The sequence below is a fragment of the Symsagittifera roscoffensis genome, chromosome 2, assembly GCF_963678635.1.
Source record: "Symsagittifera roscoffensis chromosome 2, txSymRosc1.1, whole genome shotgun sequence".
Classification (NCBI taxonomy): domain Eukaryota; kingdom Metazoa; phylum Xenacoelomorpha; order Acoela; family Convolutidae; genus Symsagittifera; species Symsagittifera roscoffensis.
In genome coordinates, this window is record NC_087063.1 from 73,309,363 (window position 1) to 73,331,560 (window position 22,198).

Genomic DNA, 22,198 nt, shown 5'->3' on the forward strand with positions numbered 1-22,198 from the left:
AGCGTTTCGTAAGATGGTACATATATTTTTTTAACCGGCGGGTAAATGGCAACCGGCGGGTATGACTTTCTTGGACTGGCGGTTTAATATTTTAGTTTCTTTTTGCAGCCTGACGAATGCTTGTGAACAGTGAAAACTGCCAGGCGGGGATTTAGCTATGCTATGTCTTATCTAGTCCTTAGTTCAAAATATCCGACCGAAGTTATTAAGGTGAATATGATATGTTTGTCGGGTTCTAGATATCGAGATTCCCAACTGCGGAGATTCGTAACTGAGTCAAAGCATCTTCATCTGTAAATTCATAAAATCATTTGTGAAAGACGAGCTCACGGAGGTTGAATAGTTTCGCTGCGTCAAATTAAACATGAGTGAAGACTAGTCAAAACGATTCTTTCTTCGTATGACGCTACGCGACTCGTTTTCCTGGAGTGAATATTTCAACTCAAACCTGATTAACATGACTTGTTTTCTGAATGGTTCACGTTGAAAGTCAAGCTTTAAAGACTTCAAAACTGAAATCAGTTCTATTTTTTGGCTAAAATATGACCTTTCTGAATTCTTGGACAGCTTGAAAATTGAATTATTTGCACTTGAAAAAAGCAAAAACATGAGACTTGGCCCCTCAGTGCAAAAATCTCCGATGCATATACATTCAAACGAGGCATTACAAACTTGGATGTGTTATTTACAGGTTACACGAGTGTGTTGACCAGTGGTTCCTCGGCTGATAATTGAATTTACTCTTGGATGCCATGTGGAACTATTACTAGTCTACCAAGTGCGGCATGTGTTGGATCCAAGGCATGCCAACAGGAGGGAACCCTATATCTCCCGGTGGGAGACCCAACTGGAGCAGTGAGAAAACATCATTTTATTTCTTCAATTACATTTTTTTGCAGAATTCTTCGATTATGCGGAACTCGATAAAATATTGAAATTGAAAAACAAATAGCCAAAAATGGAAGTTCCATTTAAAATGATTTCAACTATTTCTCCTTGCCCCAACAATTAAAGTTTTGTGAGAGCCATATCGAAGAAAAAAAATTAATATGGACAAAATCTAAAGCAAATTGTAAAGAGTGATTCCAAGTCCAAGTGACAATTGGATGCCGACTCTGATACCGTCAATTTGACTCCGCAATTTCTGAGTTTAACAAGTAAATGCAGACGAACCAGCTGCAAACTCAGTTTCAAATCAGGCTTCTTGCATCTTGAATTATAACCGCAGACTGCTCATTTGAAAGCCGCATAAACGCAACAAAAATAAATATCAGGGGCACTTTTCTAAGACCTTTTCCAACTCATCTGGACAGTTAGAAAAAGAGTAATTAACGCCAGGAAACAGACAAAAACTTTTTTTGAGAAAAACTCAACTTTTGAGTTGTAAATAAAAATATATGCCATTAAAGCTCTTTGTATTTCGCAAACAATTTATTATTGGTGCTTTTTTTGATAAAATTAACCAAATTAGCGAAAACTGGATCAACAGGCAATTTTTAATTTCGCTGGGAAATCCTGATAATAAAATACCATTGTCTAAATAAGAAGTCGATCACATTTTCGTGACGTTACAATTGTTGCTGTTCGATAGTGGATTTTGCCTTCCTTTTAACAAAGGAAATGAAGCGAACATAAAAAGAAAGCAAAAGTCAAACTGCGAAAAATCAAGTTTGAACGTGAACAAATCACCAAGAACTATATAAGAGTACTCAAAACGTACTAAGAACACAAAAATTCTGTGAAACACACTCTTGTACGCTGTTATTTTGCTTAAAACAATTCAGAGAAAACACCAAAAACAAACAATTAAACGGATGTACTTAACAATCTCCCCTCTTTCAAGAAAGGGGATGAGATTGTTCGATAGATTGAGTTAGTTGAGTATACCACCAATTAGAATGCAGCAAAAACAGAATTTTCAATAGAAGTCTCTAGAACTAATTTACTGTTTTATTTAGAGGGGTGGAAACTCTTTTGCAGATACCACAGGGGAAATTGATAAGTACAATTAATAAAAATCCACTGGAAACTAGATTCAATTGCCAAATCTTGACAGATCTTTTGCTACATCTGAGTGAAAATTCTGGATTCGCTTTTACTATCTTTCATTATTCTGACAAAACTCTTCTCTTTTACTACAGCTGAGTGACAATTCAGGATTCAATTGAAAAATTTTGACACATCTTTTGCTACCTTGCTTCAATAGTTTCTATCTATCAATCGTATTAAAATCTCGGTTTCTATGATATTTTAAGGCTTTATCTTACTTGTTCGTTTTCATCTTTTCTAGAAGCAATTAAAGTTTCTGACGACCTTGGTTCACTCCTAATCGTTAAATAAAGCTTATACTGATTTGTAGTTTCTTTTTTCTTTATTCAATTCACTTAACCTCATTTTTACTCCGACTTATTTACAAATGCCTGCTAGACGCTCAACAATCAAATCCACGAATTTAAGCAAAACCAGTTGCACGAAATTTGTGAAATTTGTCAAACTGGTTCCATGGGCCATATGTTTCCCTCTCCAACGAAGATGCAGCACGGATGCGAAAACATAAAAACTGCTTCTGGGTTTGTAACAGCTGTTTAGACAAACTTATTTTCTAGCGATGCAAGGTTGGTTAAACTAATTAAACCTAAACATGAGGAGCGACCAGTTGACATAAATAGACATTGGACACATAGTTAACCATTCAGTTGAACAAAACAGTTAAAAAGCGTTCTCTCACACTCTACCCTTATACTCTGAAAGCATTCAATACTGTTCAAAGAGCATAATTTCTTCCCTGAAAACAACTTCAATATAACCGTTATTCCAGAAAGATGGGACAGTTATAACATGAGAATAAGCAACGATTCAAATGCTCTTGAAAAAACTTTAAGCAATATCGTCCTCGCTGTTGACTGCAATAAAAATTCAGGACGGCGGTTCGGTCAATCATCTAATCTTAAAACTAGTCATCGAAATAGAAGACCCATCCTTGTTAGAGTCTCCACATTCTACTTTATAAACAAATGTTCTGCAGGAGGTCACAAATTGAAAAGTTTCGAATCACCTGTCTTTATTAAAAATTTATATCCTCCTCTGATCGCGAAAGTGAAAAAAGAAATTCTTGCTAAAGGATATCATGTTTACAATCAATAATTCAAAACTAAAGCTGATTTACGCGCCAAGAAACTGCAGCTATTTTACAAACGCTAACTAGGGCCGATAAATCTTGATTGACTCAATAAAGTTAATTGTTAACAGCCCAACTGTCAGTCTATACAAAGCCTGAACAAACTTCAAAATTTATTACGATACCTTTACACCAACAGTTAACCGTTATCTTTCCTAATGAAAAAGTGGCTATCCGAAGTTTTTCTAGGTTCTTCTTTCTGCAGTGTCACAAGATCCAATCGAATATACGTTGTACATGGTGGAATCTTGATTGCTTCTTCAGATATCAGTGCATCCATCTCGGACATCTTTTGACCTCTTCATCAATAGGTTTCATCATCTTAGTTTATAACCCACCATTCTCGTCGACATATCACATTGACTATCAAACAATTAGCGAAAGCTTGCAGACTTATGTCAACTTTACCATGTTAAGCTTCTGTCCATTCAAGTTCTTCAGTCTTCTTCTGAGGTGAATTTTAATTACCAGGACTTGACTCGGACTGACTTACCTCTGCAGCGATTCATTTGAAAAAGATTTGATTCTTTATTTGCGGACCATAATTTTCATAAATTAGACCATCAACCTACTCATCGAAACATTTTGGATTTGATAATAAGTCATGTTGATAGTTTGTCTAGCTCTGTAGCTACAGTCTCAATATCGGACCACTTCACAGTCAACTAACTTCCAATTAAAGTTAAACACTGAGTATCCCATTCACTGTTCCTCTATTTCCCGGTCATCTTGGGACGATGAGCTCTTCAACTTGAACTTTAAAAAAACAAGAAAAAAAGCTTCTGGTTTTGTAACAGCTGTTTAGGCGAACTTATTCTCTAGCGATGCAAGGTTGGTTACACTAATGAAATCGAAACATGAGGAGCAACCAGTTGACATAAATAGACATTGGACACATAGTTAATCGTTCAATTGATCAAAACAGTTGAGAAAGCGTTCTCTCACGCTCTACCCTTATACTCTGAAAGCATTCAATACTGTTCAAAGAGCATAATTTCTTCCCTGATAACAACTTCAATATAACCGTTATTCCAGAAAAATGGGACAGTTATAACATGAGAATAAGCAACGATTCAAATGCTCTTGACAAAACTTTAAGCAATATCGTCCTCGCTGTTGACGGCAATATAAATTCAGAACAGCGGTTCGGTCAATCATTTAATCTTAAAACTAGTCATCGAAATAGAAGACCCATCCTTGTTAGAGTCTCCACATTCCACTTTATAAACAAATGTTCTGTACGAGGTCACAAATTGAAAAGTTTCGAATCACCTGTCTTTATTAAAAATTTATATCCTCCTCTGATCGCGAAAGTGAAAAAAGAAATTCTTGCTAAATGATATCATGTTTATATTCAAGAATTCAAAACTAAAGCTGATTTACGCGCCAAGAATCTGCAGCTATTACAAACGCTAATTAGGGCCGATAAACCTTGATTGACTCATAAAGTTAATTGTTAACAGCTCAACTGTCAGTCTATATGAAGTCTGAACAAACTTCAAAATTTATTACGATACCTTTACACCAACAGTTAATCGTTATCTTTCCTAATGAAAACGTGGCTATCCGAAGTTTTTCTAGGTTTTTCTTTCTGCAGTGTCACAAGATCCAATCGAATATACGTTGTACATGGCGGAATCTTGATTGCTTCTTCAGATATCAGTGCATCCATGTCGGACATCTTTTGACCTCTTCATCAATAGGTTTCAGCATCTTAGTTTATAACCCACTATTCTCGTCGACATATCACATTGACTATAAAACAATTAGCGAATGCTTCCAGACTTATGTCAACTTTACCATGCTAAACTTCAGGTCGTTCAACTTTTTCAGTCTTCTTCTGAGGTGAATTTTAATTACCAGGACTTGACTCGGACTGACTTACCTCTGAAGCAATTCATTTGAAAATGATTTGATTCATTTATTTGAGGACCACAATTTTAATAAATTAGTCCATCAACTTACTCATCGAAACATTTTGGATTTGATAATAAGTCATGTCGATAGTGTGTCTAGCTCTGTAGCTACAGTCTCAATATCGGACCATTTCACAGTCAACTTCTAATTAAAGTTAAGCTTTGAGTACCGCATTCACTTTTCCTCTATTTCCCGGTCTTCTTGGGACAATAAGCTACTCAACTTATACTTGAATAATTTATTTGATTATCTTAGTTTAACAAAAAACTCTAGGAAAAAAAATCATTTTGTGCCGGTATGAACTTCTATTAGAGGTCAATGCTTCCTCGAAAACAAAAAACAATCGCGTCGAGTAAATGTGACATACTTTCATTCATCCTACGCAATGCTTCTACAAAAAAAAGAAGCATTCTATCATAAGAAAGCTCCAAATGTCGTGGTCGTTGCGTTTGTCATTAACTCAGCGAGATCTAACTCTACAAGTTTTGGAATCGATTGATTTAGACAAAAATCCTTGTCTGAAAAATCATTCTCAAAGACAGTAAGCAATGTGCTCGACTTCTAAACTCCTCTAAGCAAAACCATTCAAGTTTACTGGCTATCATGACATGGTCAGGCGAGACAGTGGAAACTGAAAATGAAAAAGCTAATTTAATCAATCCGCTTTTTGCCCAAACAAACTTTTGATATGTTTGAAGAGAAAAAATTCCAAGTGAATGTTAACTTATGCTCTGATAATCAAAACTTCATATTTATTTGCGATGACTCAACCCTTTGCACAGCGGATGAAATACCTTCATTCGTTCTAAAAGAAGGCGCTAAAGTATTGTCAACCCTTCTTTTATCTATTTTTAACAAATACTGAATTTACCAGGATGTCGATCAGGAAATTTTCATAAATTACATCTACTCATAAGTCTGATTCAATTACTAACGTTGAAAATTACGGGCCGATAAGTATTCTACCAAAATTATCTTTAATCACGGAGCGTGATATTTTAGAATTTGACTAACCCAAAATAAAAAAAACTTCACAAACCCTGATTAACAAGGATTCATAAAAAACAAGAGCACCGTTACTCAAATGCTAGTTTATCTTGATGCGGTATATGACAACATCGATTCGAACACCCCCTAAACTTATATCTCTTTCGATATGTAAAAAAAAGCTTTGTACTCCGTGTCTTATCATATCTTGGTAACGAAACTTCGTAGGCTCGGTTTTGGCAAAAAAACTTGTTATGTTATATGCTGATTACTGGAGTGACAGGATACTGAGTGCTAAAATTGACAGTGCTAAAATTGAAGTTATTGCGACTTCTGAGCCTTTACTTTATATGACTTTTCTGATTATGTTTTTACATTAGGAATTCTCTCTAATGCGATTACATGAAAGTTGTCTCACTTTTTGATACTGAATAAACTCAATTCGATATATATAGCTTAATCAGAAAGAGCGACTGCAAACGGCCTTATGTTCACTCACCAAAAACCAAAATTCTACTTTTTATTAACACATACAAGATTTTACCCTTGATAAATCGTCACTTGACACAATTGATTATATGACAAATCTAGGCGCCATTGTTCCACAAAACTTAAACTGGAAGCACCACCGAAACAAAAACATCAAAATGGCTTCGTGTCTTCATTTTAAAAAAGAGGAACGTCCCAGAAGGCGTCACGTATCCCAGGAAAAAGTTAAATCAATCGTCAATTATATCAATCTCATTTTACTGCTTTTCGGCTTGGTGTCTGCCAATAACATGTTTGCTAAAATTAGAAAACTTTCAGCAAAGAGTTACAAAATGTATTGACCGTATAGACGATTGTGAGGTTAACTACTTGTTTCGTTTGAAGCTCCTTCTGATTTCTTTTTCGTTGCAGCGAACTGATCTTTTGTTACACTGGAAAATAGTCAACAAAACTGTTGACATATCCTATAAAATCAAAATCGAGGTTAAACTGACCCCAGATCAGTCATAATGGATGAGTCGAGTTTAAGCGTTATAGAAAAATTGATGAGACGTAGAGCAGCAAACAGGATGCTTCATGTAACAAAATTAATTTTGATACGACACTGAAAACGTTCCAGATTGCTATGGATGTCTATTTTTGATAATTTTCTTTTTGAAAGATTGCAATCAATTGATATTAACAACTCCAATTTTTTAATTAAGTGCCATTGCCATTGCAAAATTTATTGGTCTCAAATTAACAGTTTTGAAATTTATTTATTCCTCAAAAGTATTAAGCAACTCACTATGAATTTCATGTAATTCCTTCATCGGAATTGAGTCCTTTTCTACTTCTTTTTTTTTCTGAGTAAAAGTGTCTTTGTAAAAATTTCTTAGTAAAACAGTTCAAGTTTTGAGTTCACTAATTGGCCGTGTCAGAACCTTGAGTTAAACTGATCTACTTAACTTATTTGTCGAAACTTAGTAGAGGCAGTTATCTTTAGCCAACGTTTGGAATATGCCACTTGGCTTTTATTCCGAAACATGTTGCTAAGCATAAGTTGTTGTTCCGACTATTGAAAATGAGAGGCTTTTAGTATTCGGCTGTGTTTTAATGTTTTTGTCTCCTCGCCAAAAATAATCATCGGAATGAGTCGAGTGATAAATCGGAGAAATTTGTGAGTTCGAAATATTTTTCTTCTTTTTCCACGCAAAAGCAGTTACCCCAAATAATCATCGGAATGGGTCAGGTGGTATATCATAATAAGGCTCTTTGAGTCGTGACTTCTGCGTAATTAAAAAAAGTTCAAAGTTGCCCCAGTGTCGAGAAAAACTGGTTTCTAATTTTTGATTTTTACTCTGATTTACCGAATTTTTGTCTAAATTTTAGCAAAGAGAGCGAGCAGGCTTACAACAGAAAAAAACATATCACCTGAATGGGCCAGGTGATATATCATAATATTGCTCTTTAAGTGGTGACTTCTGCGTAATTAAAAAAATTCAAAGTTGCCCCAGTGTCGAGAAAAACTGGTTTCAAATTTTTGATTTTTACTCTATTTACCGAATTTTGTCTAAATTTGAGCAAAGAGAGCGAGCAGGCTTACAAAAGAAAAAAATATATCAACTGAATGGGTCAGGTGATATCTCATAATATTGCTCTTTAGGTCGTGACTACTGCGTCATTTAAAAAAGTTCAAAGTTGCCCCAGTGTCGAGAAAAACTGGTTTCTAATTTTTGATTTTTACTCTGATTTACCGAATTTTTGTCTAAATTTTAGCAAAGAGAGCGAGCAGGCTTACAACAGAAAAAAAACATATCACCTGAATGGGCCAGGTGATATATCATAATATTGCTCTTTAAGTGGTGATTTGTGCGTCATTAATAAAAATTCAAAGTTGCCCCAGTGTCGAGAAAAACTGGTTTCAAATTTTTGATTTTTACTCTGATTTACCAAATTTTTGTATAAATTTGAGCAAAGAGAGCGATCAGGCTTACAACAGAAAAAATATATATCACCTGAATGGGCCAGGTGATATATCATAATATTGCTCTTTAAGTGGTGATTTGTGCGTCATTAATAAAAATTCAAAGTTGCCCCAGTGTCGAGAAAAACTGGTTTCAAATTTTTGATTTTTACTCTGATTTACCGAATTTTTGTCTACATTTGAGCAAATAAAGCGAGCGAGCAGGCTTACAAACGAAAAAAAAGATTATTTATGCTTAATTTAAGCCGTAAAAACTTAGTTTAACTCAAGTAAAATTAGTTTTTGAAGTTTCTTAGCGCCATTTTGAGAAAAACTTATGTGGATTATGCCTCAATTCTACTTTTTCTTTCGGATCCTTTTAGCCACTACGCAGAATAAACGGCAATAGTTTGAAAAAAAAAGTTTTTCTAAGACCATGGTCGGAATATTGTGCTAATTGCACAGTAACCGACTATCCGATGATATGTTACAATAGGTGGTAATTTAGAGCATAGCGCGGGTATCAACTTGCAATTAAGATAATTTTGTAAATAAAATATTCTGCCAGATGAAATGTTATTCAAAAATTCATAATTTACACAAATTTTGCAAAAAAAATGGATGTTGAAATAAATTAGAAATACTGTTCGGAGTATGACAAAACTCGATCCAGATATTTAACTTGAACCTGACACATATTGTAATATATCACCGACTATCCGTGTTTACATTCAGTTTCATTATAGTAATTAAAGCCTAAATCGTTAAACTGAATTAGATAGTTGATACGAAAAGCTAGTTTTGTGCATGTTGCGTCCAGCAACAGCTAAGACATGATCATTTGATTGCTTAGTTATGATTAAAAAAGTAACAAATAAAATTTTTCAAATAGCAACGGATGTAAAATAATATTTGTCCCCAATGCTAGTTTGTCATACTCTGAATATCCTCCTCATAAAAATACGACATTCCAGGTAGGAGACACGTTTTTGATGAAGGCATAAACAACAACATGTGCTAACATGTGCTCATTTTTTCATTGACTTTTTAATTACTTGATTTTATGCTGTATTTTTAGATTTGCAACACAACTCAGGATAACGAGCCAAAGCCTACAGTGACGTACAAGGGAGTCGCATCTGGGGTATGTATTTGGTAATTAACGTACCCCATGAAAACTAGATCAATTTTTAGAGGTGAAAAGAACCAGGACCATCCTGTTATGTTGAATAGTTTACTAAACTCTAATCATCCCAATTTAAGCTCTTATTGTTTCCCACAAAACAAACAAATGCGACGGGAGGTATTCTCATTATGAAGGGACCAAACGATGGAAACTTTTCAACCAATCATAATAGTTTGACGTTTCTATTCGTTGTAGGACTTTTGCACAAGATCGAAATCAAAATTAGCAGAATATGAATTGTAGTGGTAAAGCCAAATTTTAGCGCAGATATATGAACTTTTAGTTTTGGTTTTTCTATTTTCGCTATTATAATGGTATTCTTGAAGATTTTAGTTTTTTCCGATGAATCTTCGATCTGGAAATCTTTAAAAATTAATGTGTCTGCTGGTTTTTTCGGGAGCATTCGAAACGCAAAAAAAGACCTGAATCTTCTGACTGCAGTTTAAGGTCGATTCAAAAGATTTTTGGTTGAAAAAAGACAATCGAAAAAAGTTTTCTTTTTCAAAATTTTTTTCTTCAATTTATTCCCCCCAACTTCTATTTTAAACTAAACAGGGATGTATTTAGCGACCTATGTCCAAATGATGCGACCAAATTACGCGCGTTAATTGTCCTAAATCCGCCAAATTAGCAATTTTCAAACCCCATAACTTTACGAAAAATAATCACAGGTGAAATATCTTTGTAAATTTGAGCTTAGGGCAACAATATCTATAAGATGGTATAAAAAAAATTCGTCAAAATTGGTTAAAAACGAAGTCGAAAATTTACTTTAAAAAAAAACCACGCCAAGCATAAATATTCCGCACTTTCTTCGAAATTTGGAACCATAAGATGGCATAACACGTTCAGCAATACCCTTATTAACGCGCGCTAGCAGGCAAACGCCCAGTATGATGGCATATTACGTTAATTGTTGCTCATGACTGAACTAATATAAAACATTAACAACAAAACTTTATCAAACAACTGCGGTTTTCGCAAAAAAAACTTTGATAATCTCTATTTGGCGAAAACTTTGCTATTTTATTGCAAGTAATCAACAGAGGCAAACCAGCTAGAAAAAAAACTTCACCAAACGCAAAATATCTTTTAAAAATAACCTATTGCTCCCCTCTCACACGCGCGGATGAGACCACAGCAGTTGAAATCTAGAGAAAAATGGAACAGCTGATAATAGATTCACAGAAATCTGTTTAGTCGACAAAAAATAGTCAAAAACGATCTTTTTGGCATAGAAAAGATAATTTCGATTGAACTTTTGACATTTTATAATCAATACACTCTCCGTTGACACATAGTTCACCGTGACACCGTACATTAGGACGAGCTGCAGCCGATCAAAAGATTTGCAGAAGCAGTTAGTTACAGAAAAACTTGCTAACTTTTACCCAAATTCTCACCGACAACACAGGTGACAACATGGCAGTATCAATCTTTTAAAAATCAAAAAAGCCAAAAAATCTTGGAGGGAGAATATAACCAAAAACAGCTAGCCAAGAAAAACGCTTTCTCTATCGTAAAGCCAGGGCAAGTATAGAATTTTCTCGTGAGGGGGTGGGCATATTTTCATAGAGACCCCGTTTTGAAGAATTTTTTGGTGCCTAAGACGAATAAAAAAAGTTAAAAAAGCCGTTTTGGGATTTGAAAGGATTTGATCAATAAATCGCGTTTTTTGGCGTGCGATCCTCGATAATTTTTTTATATTGGCGCCGAAGACGCTTTTTAAAACATTTTCGGGTCGGTCGGCCGGAAATGGATCTCGTAAAATAGTACCAAAGGGGAAAAGGGGTCGTGGAAGGGTCATATCCCTGAGGGAGAGAAGGGCTTCCGCCCCCTCCAAAAACGCCCCTGCCCATAAACCAGTTGGGTATATGTTAAAGATTTTAAAGAAACTACGAATAGCTTATTTAAGGTTAAAAAATTGTTGTAATAAAAATCAATTCAAAGCAATTTTTGAAAAAAAAAGAACAATTTTATTCTCTAACTTGTGTTAAGATCTCCACGTGAAAAATTAGGTTGAAAAAGAAACGTCGCGAACAAAATATGCGTAAATTCTAAAATTAATCTGAAAATTTTTTGACTTTATCGCGAGGCCAAACTGTGTCTCTGGAACCCAGAGACAAGTCTTTGAACACAATAAAACGTTGTCGGAACGATCTAAGAGAATGAAAGAACAAAAGAAGAACAAAGCAAGCGTCGTTGTTGCGGAATCCGCTTACAATTCACAAAATGCACAGTTTGGCCGGACATCAAGCAGACGAGACTTGAAGCCGAATCGTAAAATAAAGGACTTCAAGCCGAACATTTTCTTAAAAAGTCGCGAAATGTTATTAATTTGAGAACTGTTTTGAGGAATTTTTCAATTTCATGATCTTTCTCACCAGTTATTTGCTTTGTTACGCTATCAATCGGGAATATCAAACTGGAATAGAAACTTTTTTCCGGGTTAACAACTAGTTTAACAAAATCAAACTGGAATATAGACTTTTTTCGGGTTAACAACTAGTTTAGCAAAATCAGTTGAATCACTACTTTTCACTTCTCTTCTTGTCTTCTATTCACTTCTCTTCTCTTAACATGTTCCAGGTTGCTTCCCCATTGGCCTGAAGGTAAAGCAGTTACCTTTGTGCCCTAAGTTCTGGGATTCGAGTCGTGGCCGGATCTTGTTTTTATTCAGGATCAAGAAAAAAAACTTCGAGAAAAATGAATTGCTGTTTTTTCGTTTGTTCGCTCAGATTTTGTCGGCTAAATTGCCCCTACGGATTTTACTTATGCTGTAGACAATTGTCCTTGTAGTTGCAAGTGCAAATATTGTTCATTCTAATTTCAAGGGGGGACTTCAAAGGTTTTTTAAATTTTCATAAACACTTTTTTTTCGGTTCAGTTGTTGCCTGCTCAAAGATGGTCGGCTGCGTTGCCACAAAAGGGACTTCATTTTTTTAAATTCAAATCAATTTTTTTTCAGTTCAAGTGGTTTCAGCTCAAAGATTGTTGGATTAGTTGCCACATCACGTATTTTTTTTTCTGCAAGCAGTTTTCATTGTAGTTGCATGTGCAAGTGCTGTTCATTCTAGTTTCAAAGGGACTTAATAATTTGCAAAAATCAAATCATTTTTTTTCGGTTCAAGTGGTTTCAGCTCAAAGATTGTTAGCTTAAGAGCCACATCACTGATTTTTCTTGTGCTGTAAACAACTTTCATAGTGCTTGCATGTGCAATAGTTGTCCATTGTTGTTTAAGGTGGGACTTAAATTTTTTTTCATAAAATCAATTTTTTTCGGCTCAACTTGTGTCTGCTCAAAGATTGACGGCTTTGTTTCTTTTGGTAAATTTTGTTCATTTGTTGCTGATTAAAGTGTCTGGCATGTTTGCCTGGAATGAACTTCTATCGAGACATATGAAAGTTTATATGACTTAGTATTTTTCAAAAATATTCATTTTCGGCTTTTTATAATTTTATTTTATGTTAGCGTTGTATCGCAAGTGGTGCGAAGCTTCGCCTCTATGTTAAATTGGAGCATCTTTCCTCAGGAAAGGAATGTGTTTTACAGAATCACACCTATTTATGTTGACTTGCATGCTCATTTTCTGGTAAATTTAAATTTAAACTACTGACAGCTATTTCTGATAATTCGTGGTTGTTTTGACAGCATATTCTTGTTTTATATTAGTTGTTTTGTACCGACACAAATTTTAAGTGATCATGAACGAAATAATTTATCACTTATGCAGGACTTGTTGATTTTTTAAATTTTCAGAGAAATTTTCATTTTTTTGAGCTCAAATTTCATTTGAGCGGTTCAATTTCTTTACGTTTGCGATTAGCCAGCCTTATCAAATCGGAATGTGGACTTTTTCGGGTAAACAACTAGTTTAACAGAATAGTTGAATCATTTATGATGCCCACATGCAGCTGACAAGCTCAATTTCCTGAAAGATCAAATTTAGCTACTGGGTGGGTACTAGTTGCTACAGGGTAGTTTCAGAGGGGACTTGAACCTTTTTAAAGTTTCTTTTTTAAATATTCAGTTTTTTTCGGCTCAAAATATGCCCACTCAAGAATTGTTTGGCTTGTTTCCTTTTTGTAAGTTTTGTTCAGTTGCTAATTTGAATTTTAAGTATCTTGCTTGGTATATTTACTTCGAATTCCTGTTTTCTAATGGGTTTCAACTAAGTAAAAATGGGTTTCAACCAAGTAAAAATGGGTTTCAACCAAGTAAAAGTTAAGAAGCTTTGACCGTTTTTTTTACTCAACTAAAAAACTAACGTGCCGATTCTCAGATTAATTGTTCAATAAAGAAAACCGATTTTAGAAATCTTCTCTACTCTACCGGCCACTACCTGCTTTTAGCAGAAAAAAATTCGGAATGTCAAGTTTTTGAAATTTGACTGTTTTTAAGAAACTTTTTGAGTTTTCTTAAAAACTACCCAAGCAAATCTGCGATGAAAATTTCAGTTGAAAGAAGCAATTGTGCAATTTTTTCCTGTGGAATCGATAATTTTTATAAAGGAAAAGTTATGTTTTTGGGAAAAGTCCAAAACTCAAAAAATTTCACTTCTCGTTTATTTTAGTAGTAAAACAATAAGGTTTTGAGCTAAGTCCAATTTTTGAAACTATCTATTTCGTCCCACATCAGTATAAGAAATTCAAATTTAAATACGTACCTCCAGCGTAAGCTAGGCCCTAGGTTTCCTTTATCGAGACATACGAAAACTTTGATTAACCTAGTTTTTTCAACATTGTTTTCCACATGATTTTACACAGAGGCGAAGTTGCACTTCGCATACACAATCAAAAAAACATGACCGATAACGCTACTAGGAAAAATTGAATTAGTAAAACTTTGAGTCTATAAAATTTCTTAAGTGACGCACGCTAATTATGAGTCCACGTAACTGCTAAATGACTCAAGCCAATTATGGCGCACTAGCAGTACCTGTATATTTGAAAAAAAACGAATTTACCAACTAACATGACTCAATTTATAGAGCGGGCGCATTTTAGCTAGTATACGAAACAGTTCATTAAAAACATTCGACCCTGCCCAGGTTCAAATTTTCTTATTTTGTTGCGGGTCCACTTCCCAACCTGTACGCTACAAATCCATAATACCTTGAAGCTGAAGTGCTTTTAAGTACTAAAGTAATACAATAGTCTCTGTTAATATCCTGAGCATTGGCTGTAATTAATAGCTGTTTATTCATCAAAATGAACACTTTCAAAATGAACACTAATGTTTGCGACTTATGTTAAAAAAAGAGTTAATGCTATCACACAAGCTTTGCTTGTGTAATAATCATTGTGTTGCATCGCAAGTCGTGCGAGCCTCCCTTTCGACTGTGTAATATTTTTTCGGCTCACAGATTTTCTGCTTAGTTGCCAATTCGCAGATTTTTCTTGTACTGTAAGCAACTTAAAACTTGAAACATTTATATTTAAAAAAAATCGGCTGATCTTGTGTCTGATAAAAGATTGTCGGCGTTGTTTCTTCAGAATAATTGTGCCGTTGTTAGTTTAATATTCAATTATTTGGCATGGTTGCCTGGAATGAACTTCTATCGAGACATATGAAAGTTTATATGACTTAGTATTTTTCAAAAATATTCATTTTCGGCTTTTTATAATTTTATTTTATGTTAGCGTTGTATCGCAAGTGGTGCGAAGCTCCGCTTCGCCTCTATGTTAAATTGGAGCATCATTCCTCAAGTAAGGAATGTGTTTTACAGAATCACACCTATTTATGTTGACTTGCATGCTCATTTTCTGGTAAATTTAAATTTAAACTACCGACAGCTATTTCTGATAATTCGTGGTTGTTTTGACAGCATATTCTTGTTCTATATTAGTTGTTTTGTACCGACACAATTTTTAAATGATCATGAACGAAATGATTTATCACTTAAGCAGGACTTGTTGATTTTTTAAATTTTCAGAGAAATTTTCATTTTTTTGAGCTCAAATTTCATTTGAGCGGTTCAATTTCTTTACGTTTGCGATTAGCAAGCGTTATCAAATCGGAATGTGGACTTTTTCGGGTAAACAACTAGTTTAACAGAATAGTTGAATCATTAATGATGCCCATATGCAGCTGACATAGTCAATTTCCTGAAAGATCAAATTAAGCTACTGGGTGGGTACTAGTTGCTACAGGGTAGTTTCAGGGGGGACTTGAACCTTTTTAAAGTTTCTTTTTTAAATAATCAGTTTTTTTCGGCTCAAAATATGCCCACTCAAAAATTGTTTGCCTTGTTTCCTTTTTGTAAGTTTTGTTCAGTTGCTAATTTGAATTTTAAATATCTTGCTTTGTATATTTACTTCGAATTCCTGTTTTCTAATGGGTTTCAGCTAAGTAAAAATGGGTTTCAACCAAGTAAAAATGGGTTCAACCAAGTAAAAGTTAAGAAGCTTTGACCGTTTTTTTACTCAACTAAAAAACTACCGTGCCAATTCTCAGATTAATTGTTCAATAAAGAAAACCGATTTTAGAAATCTTCTCTACTCTACCGGCCACTACCTGCTTTTAGCAGAAAAAAATTCGGAATGTCAAGTTTTTGAATTTTGACTGTTTTTAAGAAACTTTTTGAGTTTTCTTAAAAACTACCCAAGCAAATCTGCGATGAAAATTTCAGTTGAAAGAAGCATTTGCGCAATTTTTTCCTGTGGAATCGATAATTTTTATAAAGCAAAAGTTATGTTTTTGGGAAAAGTCCAAAACTCAAAAAATTTCACTTCTCGTTTATTTTAGTAGTAAAACAATAAGGTTTTGAGCTAAGTCCAATTTTTAAAACTATCCATTTCGTCCCGCATCAGTATAAGAAATTCAAATTTAAATACGTACCTCCAGCGTAAGCTAGGCCCTAGGTTTCCTTTATCGAGACATACGAAAACTTTGATTTACCTAGTTTTTTCAACATTGTTTTCCACATGATTTTACACAGAGGCGAAGTTGCACTTCGCATATACAATCAAAAAAATATGACCGATAACGCTACTAGGAAAAATTGAATGAATAAAACTTTGAGTCTCTAAAATTTCTTAAGTGACGCACGCTAATTATGAGTCCACATAATTGCTAAATGACGCAAGCCAATTATGGCGCACTAGCAGTACCTGTATATTTGAAAAAAAAAACGAATTTACCAACTAACATGACTCAATTTATAGAGCGGGCGCATTTTAGCTAGTATACGAAACAGTTCATTAAAAACATCCGACCCTGCCCAGGTTCAAATTTTCTTATTTTGTTGCGGGTCCACTTCCCAACCTGTACGCTACAAATCCATAATACCTTGAAGCTGAAGTGCTTTTTAAGTACTAAAGTAATACAATAGGCTTTGTTAATATCCTTAGCAATGGCTGTACTTAATAGCTGTTTATTGATCAAAATGAACACTTTCAAAATGAACACTAATGTTTGCGACTTATGTTAAAAAAAAAGAGTTAATACTATCACACAAACTTTGCTTGTGTAATAATTATTGTGTTGCATCGCAAGTCGTGCGAGCCTCCGCTTCGACTGTGTAATATTTAAAGATTGTCTGCTTAGTTGCCAATTCGCAGATTTTTCTTGTACTGTAAGCAACTTAAAACTTGAAACATTTATATTAAAAAAAAATCGGCTGATCTTGTGTCTGATAAAAGATTGTCGGCGTTGTTTCTTCAGAATAATTGTTCCGTTGCTAGTTTAATATTCAATTATTTGGCATGTTTGCCTACAATGAACTTCTATCGTCCCTCTACTTTTGGTAGTCCTAGTTTTGTTTCAACAATTTTTTTTTTCGTCTCCGTTGTATCGCAAAAGGTGCCAAGCTCAGCTGCGCCTCTGTGTCATAAATGTTGCGCCTCTAATCGATATTTTGAAATTACAACATTGTTGAAGGCATTTTTAAGTATAATTTACGCATTTCAATGTCTGATGTAACTAATCGATGCCATTTCCAAGAGGTACATTGTTATGTATAACGCTTATTATGGACTGAATTGGCCTAACTTTTAAAAATACCGTTTTACAGAAAAAATTAGTTTTGGGGTGATTGAAAAGTTTACATTTCGGCCTGAAATCCCCCGGCTTCCAGTCCTGTCGGCCTGTTGTCCTAGACCCAATTTGACCTCGTAATACTAAAAGTCAATGACAAAGTCGTGAAAACATTATAAAAAAATAGCCAAATTACAGTTGGAAAGGAGTAATGAACGCAAGGAAACTGAAAAAAAAACTTTCAAAAGCCTTCAACAATTGAATTCCGGAGAAAAAAAGACGGCCTTAAAGCTCTTCGAATTTGTACAATAATTTATGATGGACACGTTTTTGTTAAAATTGACCCAATTTGAAAAAACTGGATCAGTACATGAAACATTTATTTCGCTGAGAAATCTGATAATTAATTTCCATTTTCGAAATCAGAAGTCGATCACGTTTTTCGTGGCCTTCACACTTTTGCTCTTCGAAACCCGAGTTTGCCTTCCTTTTAACTAAGAAATGCAATGAACTTAACAAGAAATTACAATTCAAACTGCGAAAAATCAAAATTGAGCACGAAAAATCTAGTGCTAAATGCGCATTGAACATCCGTCTTGTAGATTAGGTCTCTCATGTCCTTCCATCTGTCATTTATACCAGAAACGCTTAAAAATCGGCTATGGCCATTCACGAATAAAGCAGCAAACAGATGCTACGAAATTTCCGAAGTTACAGACCATTCTTATAGCACAAAGCCACCAAATGTGTCATTTTTCTGTGCGAGTTTAGTTGGAAAAAGTAGAGCTATAATATTACCCTAAGCTTGGTAGATCAGTACAGAAAACATAGCCAATCGAAGATTGGAAAAGAGTAATGAACGCAAGTAAACATGAATGACACTGAATTCGTTGAAAAATTCTCAACTTTTTAATTTCAAAGAAAAAAATAGATGATCTTTAAGCTCTTTGAATTCCCAGAACGATTTAAAACTGGCGCTTGTTTCATAAGATGAGCCCAACTAGAGAAAACTGAATCACTAGGTAACGTTTTTATTCCGCTGCGAAATCTTAAAAACAAATTCCACTTTCTAAACTGGAAATCGTTCACGTTTTTTTGCGTCATTTTCACGTTCGTATTTGTAGAGTGCTATTTACATCCCCTTCAGCAATGAATTTCATTTGAACTCAAAAAAGCATATATACCTAAGTGCATCAATATTTTAAGATTTTTTCCTGAAAAAAATCAACACCTATAAAAGAGTACTCACTACGTTCATTACTCTTAAAAATCGAAACTCACGTGGAAAACCAAACACTTTATCAAGTCTGAAAGTCTTAAGAATAATAACACAGAGGCGCAAACACTAGTGAAAACATGACAGAAAGCAGTTCTAGAAACTACATATGCTAATAAATTGCCAATGCGATTTAGCAAAATGGGCACCAAATACAAAGAGATACAATTTTGCAAGTAATAATTTGGATTATAACAAACTGAAGGCATCCACACTAACGTTGCATATACAAATCGCAAAGAATAAAACCACATCTTGTATAAATTATGCAGTTTAAAAAATTACGAGATATATTGAGTTAGAAAATTTCTGAAATCGAGTTTTTATTGAGTTATGTTGCTTGAAACAAATAGGTTTTTTTCGGTTCATTTGATGAAATAAAAATGCATCAACTGTGTTAACTTATTACTTTTTGAATGTCAAAGCACATGCTATCAAAAAGCTGTAACGGTGCCCAAAAGTGGCACCAATATTCGCGAATTAGGTTCGAAAAAAAAGAAGGTTCTTAATAATGCACTAAGCTGTGAAAATTTTCAACCAATCAAATTTAACTATTCGAAACTGAGTGATTTACCCGCTTATTTCTTTCACGTTTTTTAAATACTGAACTCTTATTGACGAACGTACATTTCGGCCATTCACTTCTTCTGTCATGAATGATCCTGTCAACCAAAACAAAATAAATGAAACTGTAAAAAAATATATATGCTTGAGGTAAATGTAAAGAAAGTGGCCAAGGAAAAGCTCTGCCAGTGTTCATACAGCAGCTTGAGCTGAGCGACCATAAAGATCTTATCTTTTTAGTATTAGCAGCTAGACAACTCGAACGGTGTAAAAAGCTGTTTTACATAATGGAGTATTGTGATCAGATGATTCGAATTAGGGCAGCAATTGCTTATTAAAGTTAACGTGTAAATGAAATCAGATTAACTTTATCAAGTAAACATTGAGTTGGTTGGCCGTTTAAAAAATATTAGGCAAACTAGAAACTTCGTAGAAGCCAACTATTCAGGATTTGATTCTGCAACCTACCATATGCTAATATAGATTCACAGTTGAAAATATATTCCCCTTTCTTCTTTACAGGGCTCATCTATTAAAAGAGGCATCAATATAACTTACACCTGTGATCAGTCAACTCCCGAACTGCCGTTCACGGTGGGACAAAACGAACTTGAAGTGGATACATACTACTATCCTTTCGCCGTAACAGGTAAAAGTTCTTTGAAAATTCGACTCCTTACCTAATGATGTTTCAAAACACACAAAAACTTCTGGATTCAAGATTTGAACTACTAACCTGAAAGGTTTCTGAGAAGGATTCGCAGATTCAAATTAACCTTCGTTCAGTAATGTTCATACTTATACAAAAATACTTAAATTTATATACATTAATATTTTGTTTCATTGGTATGGTATGCATACTTGCTTATTTTTTTTTGAGTTAGATTGCAATTGAAGTAGTCAAAATCTACTAGATACCTTGAAAAAAAAAAGATTCGCAAAGTAGCACTCCTTGCTTGTGCCACCAAAAACTACATCAGTTACCCACACTTATCAAAATGGAAGAAAAACAGACTCTGGGACCAAGAGGCCATTACATTCCCCAGTTAAAATATCTCTGTACTTTCTTAATTACTCAGACAAAATAAAATCGGAATAATATGCTTTTTCTCATAATCGATCTAATTCAGCTCGATTTGCCTGGTTAAAAATACACAATAACCATCAAATCATTTTTTGAATGAATTATATATCAATATTAAGACCAACAATGGTAAATAGACCAACAACAATGGTAAATAATCGAATATAGTATAAGTATAGACAGACACAAAAAAAAACAAGCATAACCAACATTCAGGTCAAAAATTGTTAATGAACTGAAGGAGCAAAAAAAGCTAACACTTTTTCAATCATCGTTAGACTTCGAAGAAAACAAATAAGAAATAATAGCTCAGAGAAACTATTATGATTGAAACTGTTTTGAAAAAAACTAAACGAAATTGAGAGCATAGCAAACAAGAAGTTTGAAAAAGTGTAAATGAACTAAAGAAGTCGAAAAAACTTATCATTTTAAACCTCTTTCCGTTTCAAAATCTTCTATGGTTGACAATTTTTTTTGATAAAACTGAAAAAATCTGTTTTAAACCAATGAAAAAATTAATATCCACTTTCAAAACGTACAGTCGATCACGTTTTTACGAGTCATTTTACACTTTTGTTTCTAGAGAGCGTAATTTCCTATAGTTCTAGCAAAAATGAATTTGAATAAAAAATTGAAAACTTCAAACTTAACACTGAAAACTCAAATTTGAGCGTCAACAGCATTTTTCCTGAAGAGAAAAAGAAAAATCCACTACTTAAATAAACTTCCGTGATAAGTAGGTGGTAATTTTGATTATATTGCATGTCTTAAATTTCAGAACTATAATGCATAACACAGTCATTTGATTTTCAATCATTGTCATTTCATTTTCAATAGTTTTTGTAAATACATTACTCAGCCAAATGAAATGTTATTAAAAAAAATCAATTTTTACACTTCTTTTGAAAAAAAATTGGCTTATGAAATAAATTATAAATAATGTGCGAAGTATAACAAAAACCGATCCAGCTATAGAAAATGAACCTACCACCTATTGTAATAGATCACCTAAACTTCTTCTAAAGTTTAAAACACAATAATAAATGTAGAACAAAAGTAAAGTTCGAAAAAACGCAAAGCTGTGATTCACAAAAAAACAATCAACCCAACGGTAAACGTTTTTTGGTGACGTTTACACTTTTGCTGTTCGTTAATGGAGTCTGTCTTTCTTGTAACAAAGGAAACGAAGTGGATTTTATAAGAAATCAAACGCCAAACCGCTAAAAATTAAAATTGAGCGTGAACAAATTTTAAGCCCATTTCCTTTAAAAAAACGAAATCATCAAGATCTATATAAAAGTATTCACTACGTTCATGAATCTTAAAAAGAAATGCAACACGTGCAATTAATTGCCTAAGCTAAAAGACCATGAAAGACCATACAAAAAAGTGGCACTAAATTCTTGGACTAAACTACGCTCATTGCGTTGGAAAACAGTGGACTGACAGATATACGCTAGCAAGCTCGATTATCGTAAAAAATTAAACTCGCAACGTGTTTCAAACCGCTGATCTCTCAACTGCTAGTCTTTCATAGCCAGCAGAAATAAACAATATTCAATATCATTTGAGCAGAATACAGATAAATTAAACA

General features: G+C 34.1%; 2 protein-coding genes across 2 annotated transcripts in view; one reads left to right on the forward strand and one right to left on the reverse strand.

Moving 5' to 3' along the window:
- LOC134840490 (Bardet-Biedl syndrome 1 protein homolog) overlaps positions 1-22,198 on the reverse strand; it is a gene marked incomplete in the record, with an annotated part of 512,639 nt that overhangs the window by 20,554 nt on the left and 469,887 nt on the right.
- LOC134840492 (cation-dependent mannose-6-phosphate receptor-like) overlaps positions 1-22,198 on the forward strand; it is a 35,834-nt gene that overhangs the window by 9,245 nt on the left and 4,391 nt on the right. The window contains exons 2-3 of the mRNA XM_063856327.1: positions 9,595-9,660; positions 20,043-20,169. Coding sequence (XP_063712397.1) covers positions 9,595-9,660; positions 20,043-20,169 — 193 coding nt within the window. The remainder of the gene's footprint in view (positions 1-9,594; positions 9,661-20,042; positions 20,170-22,198) is intronic.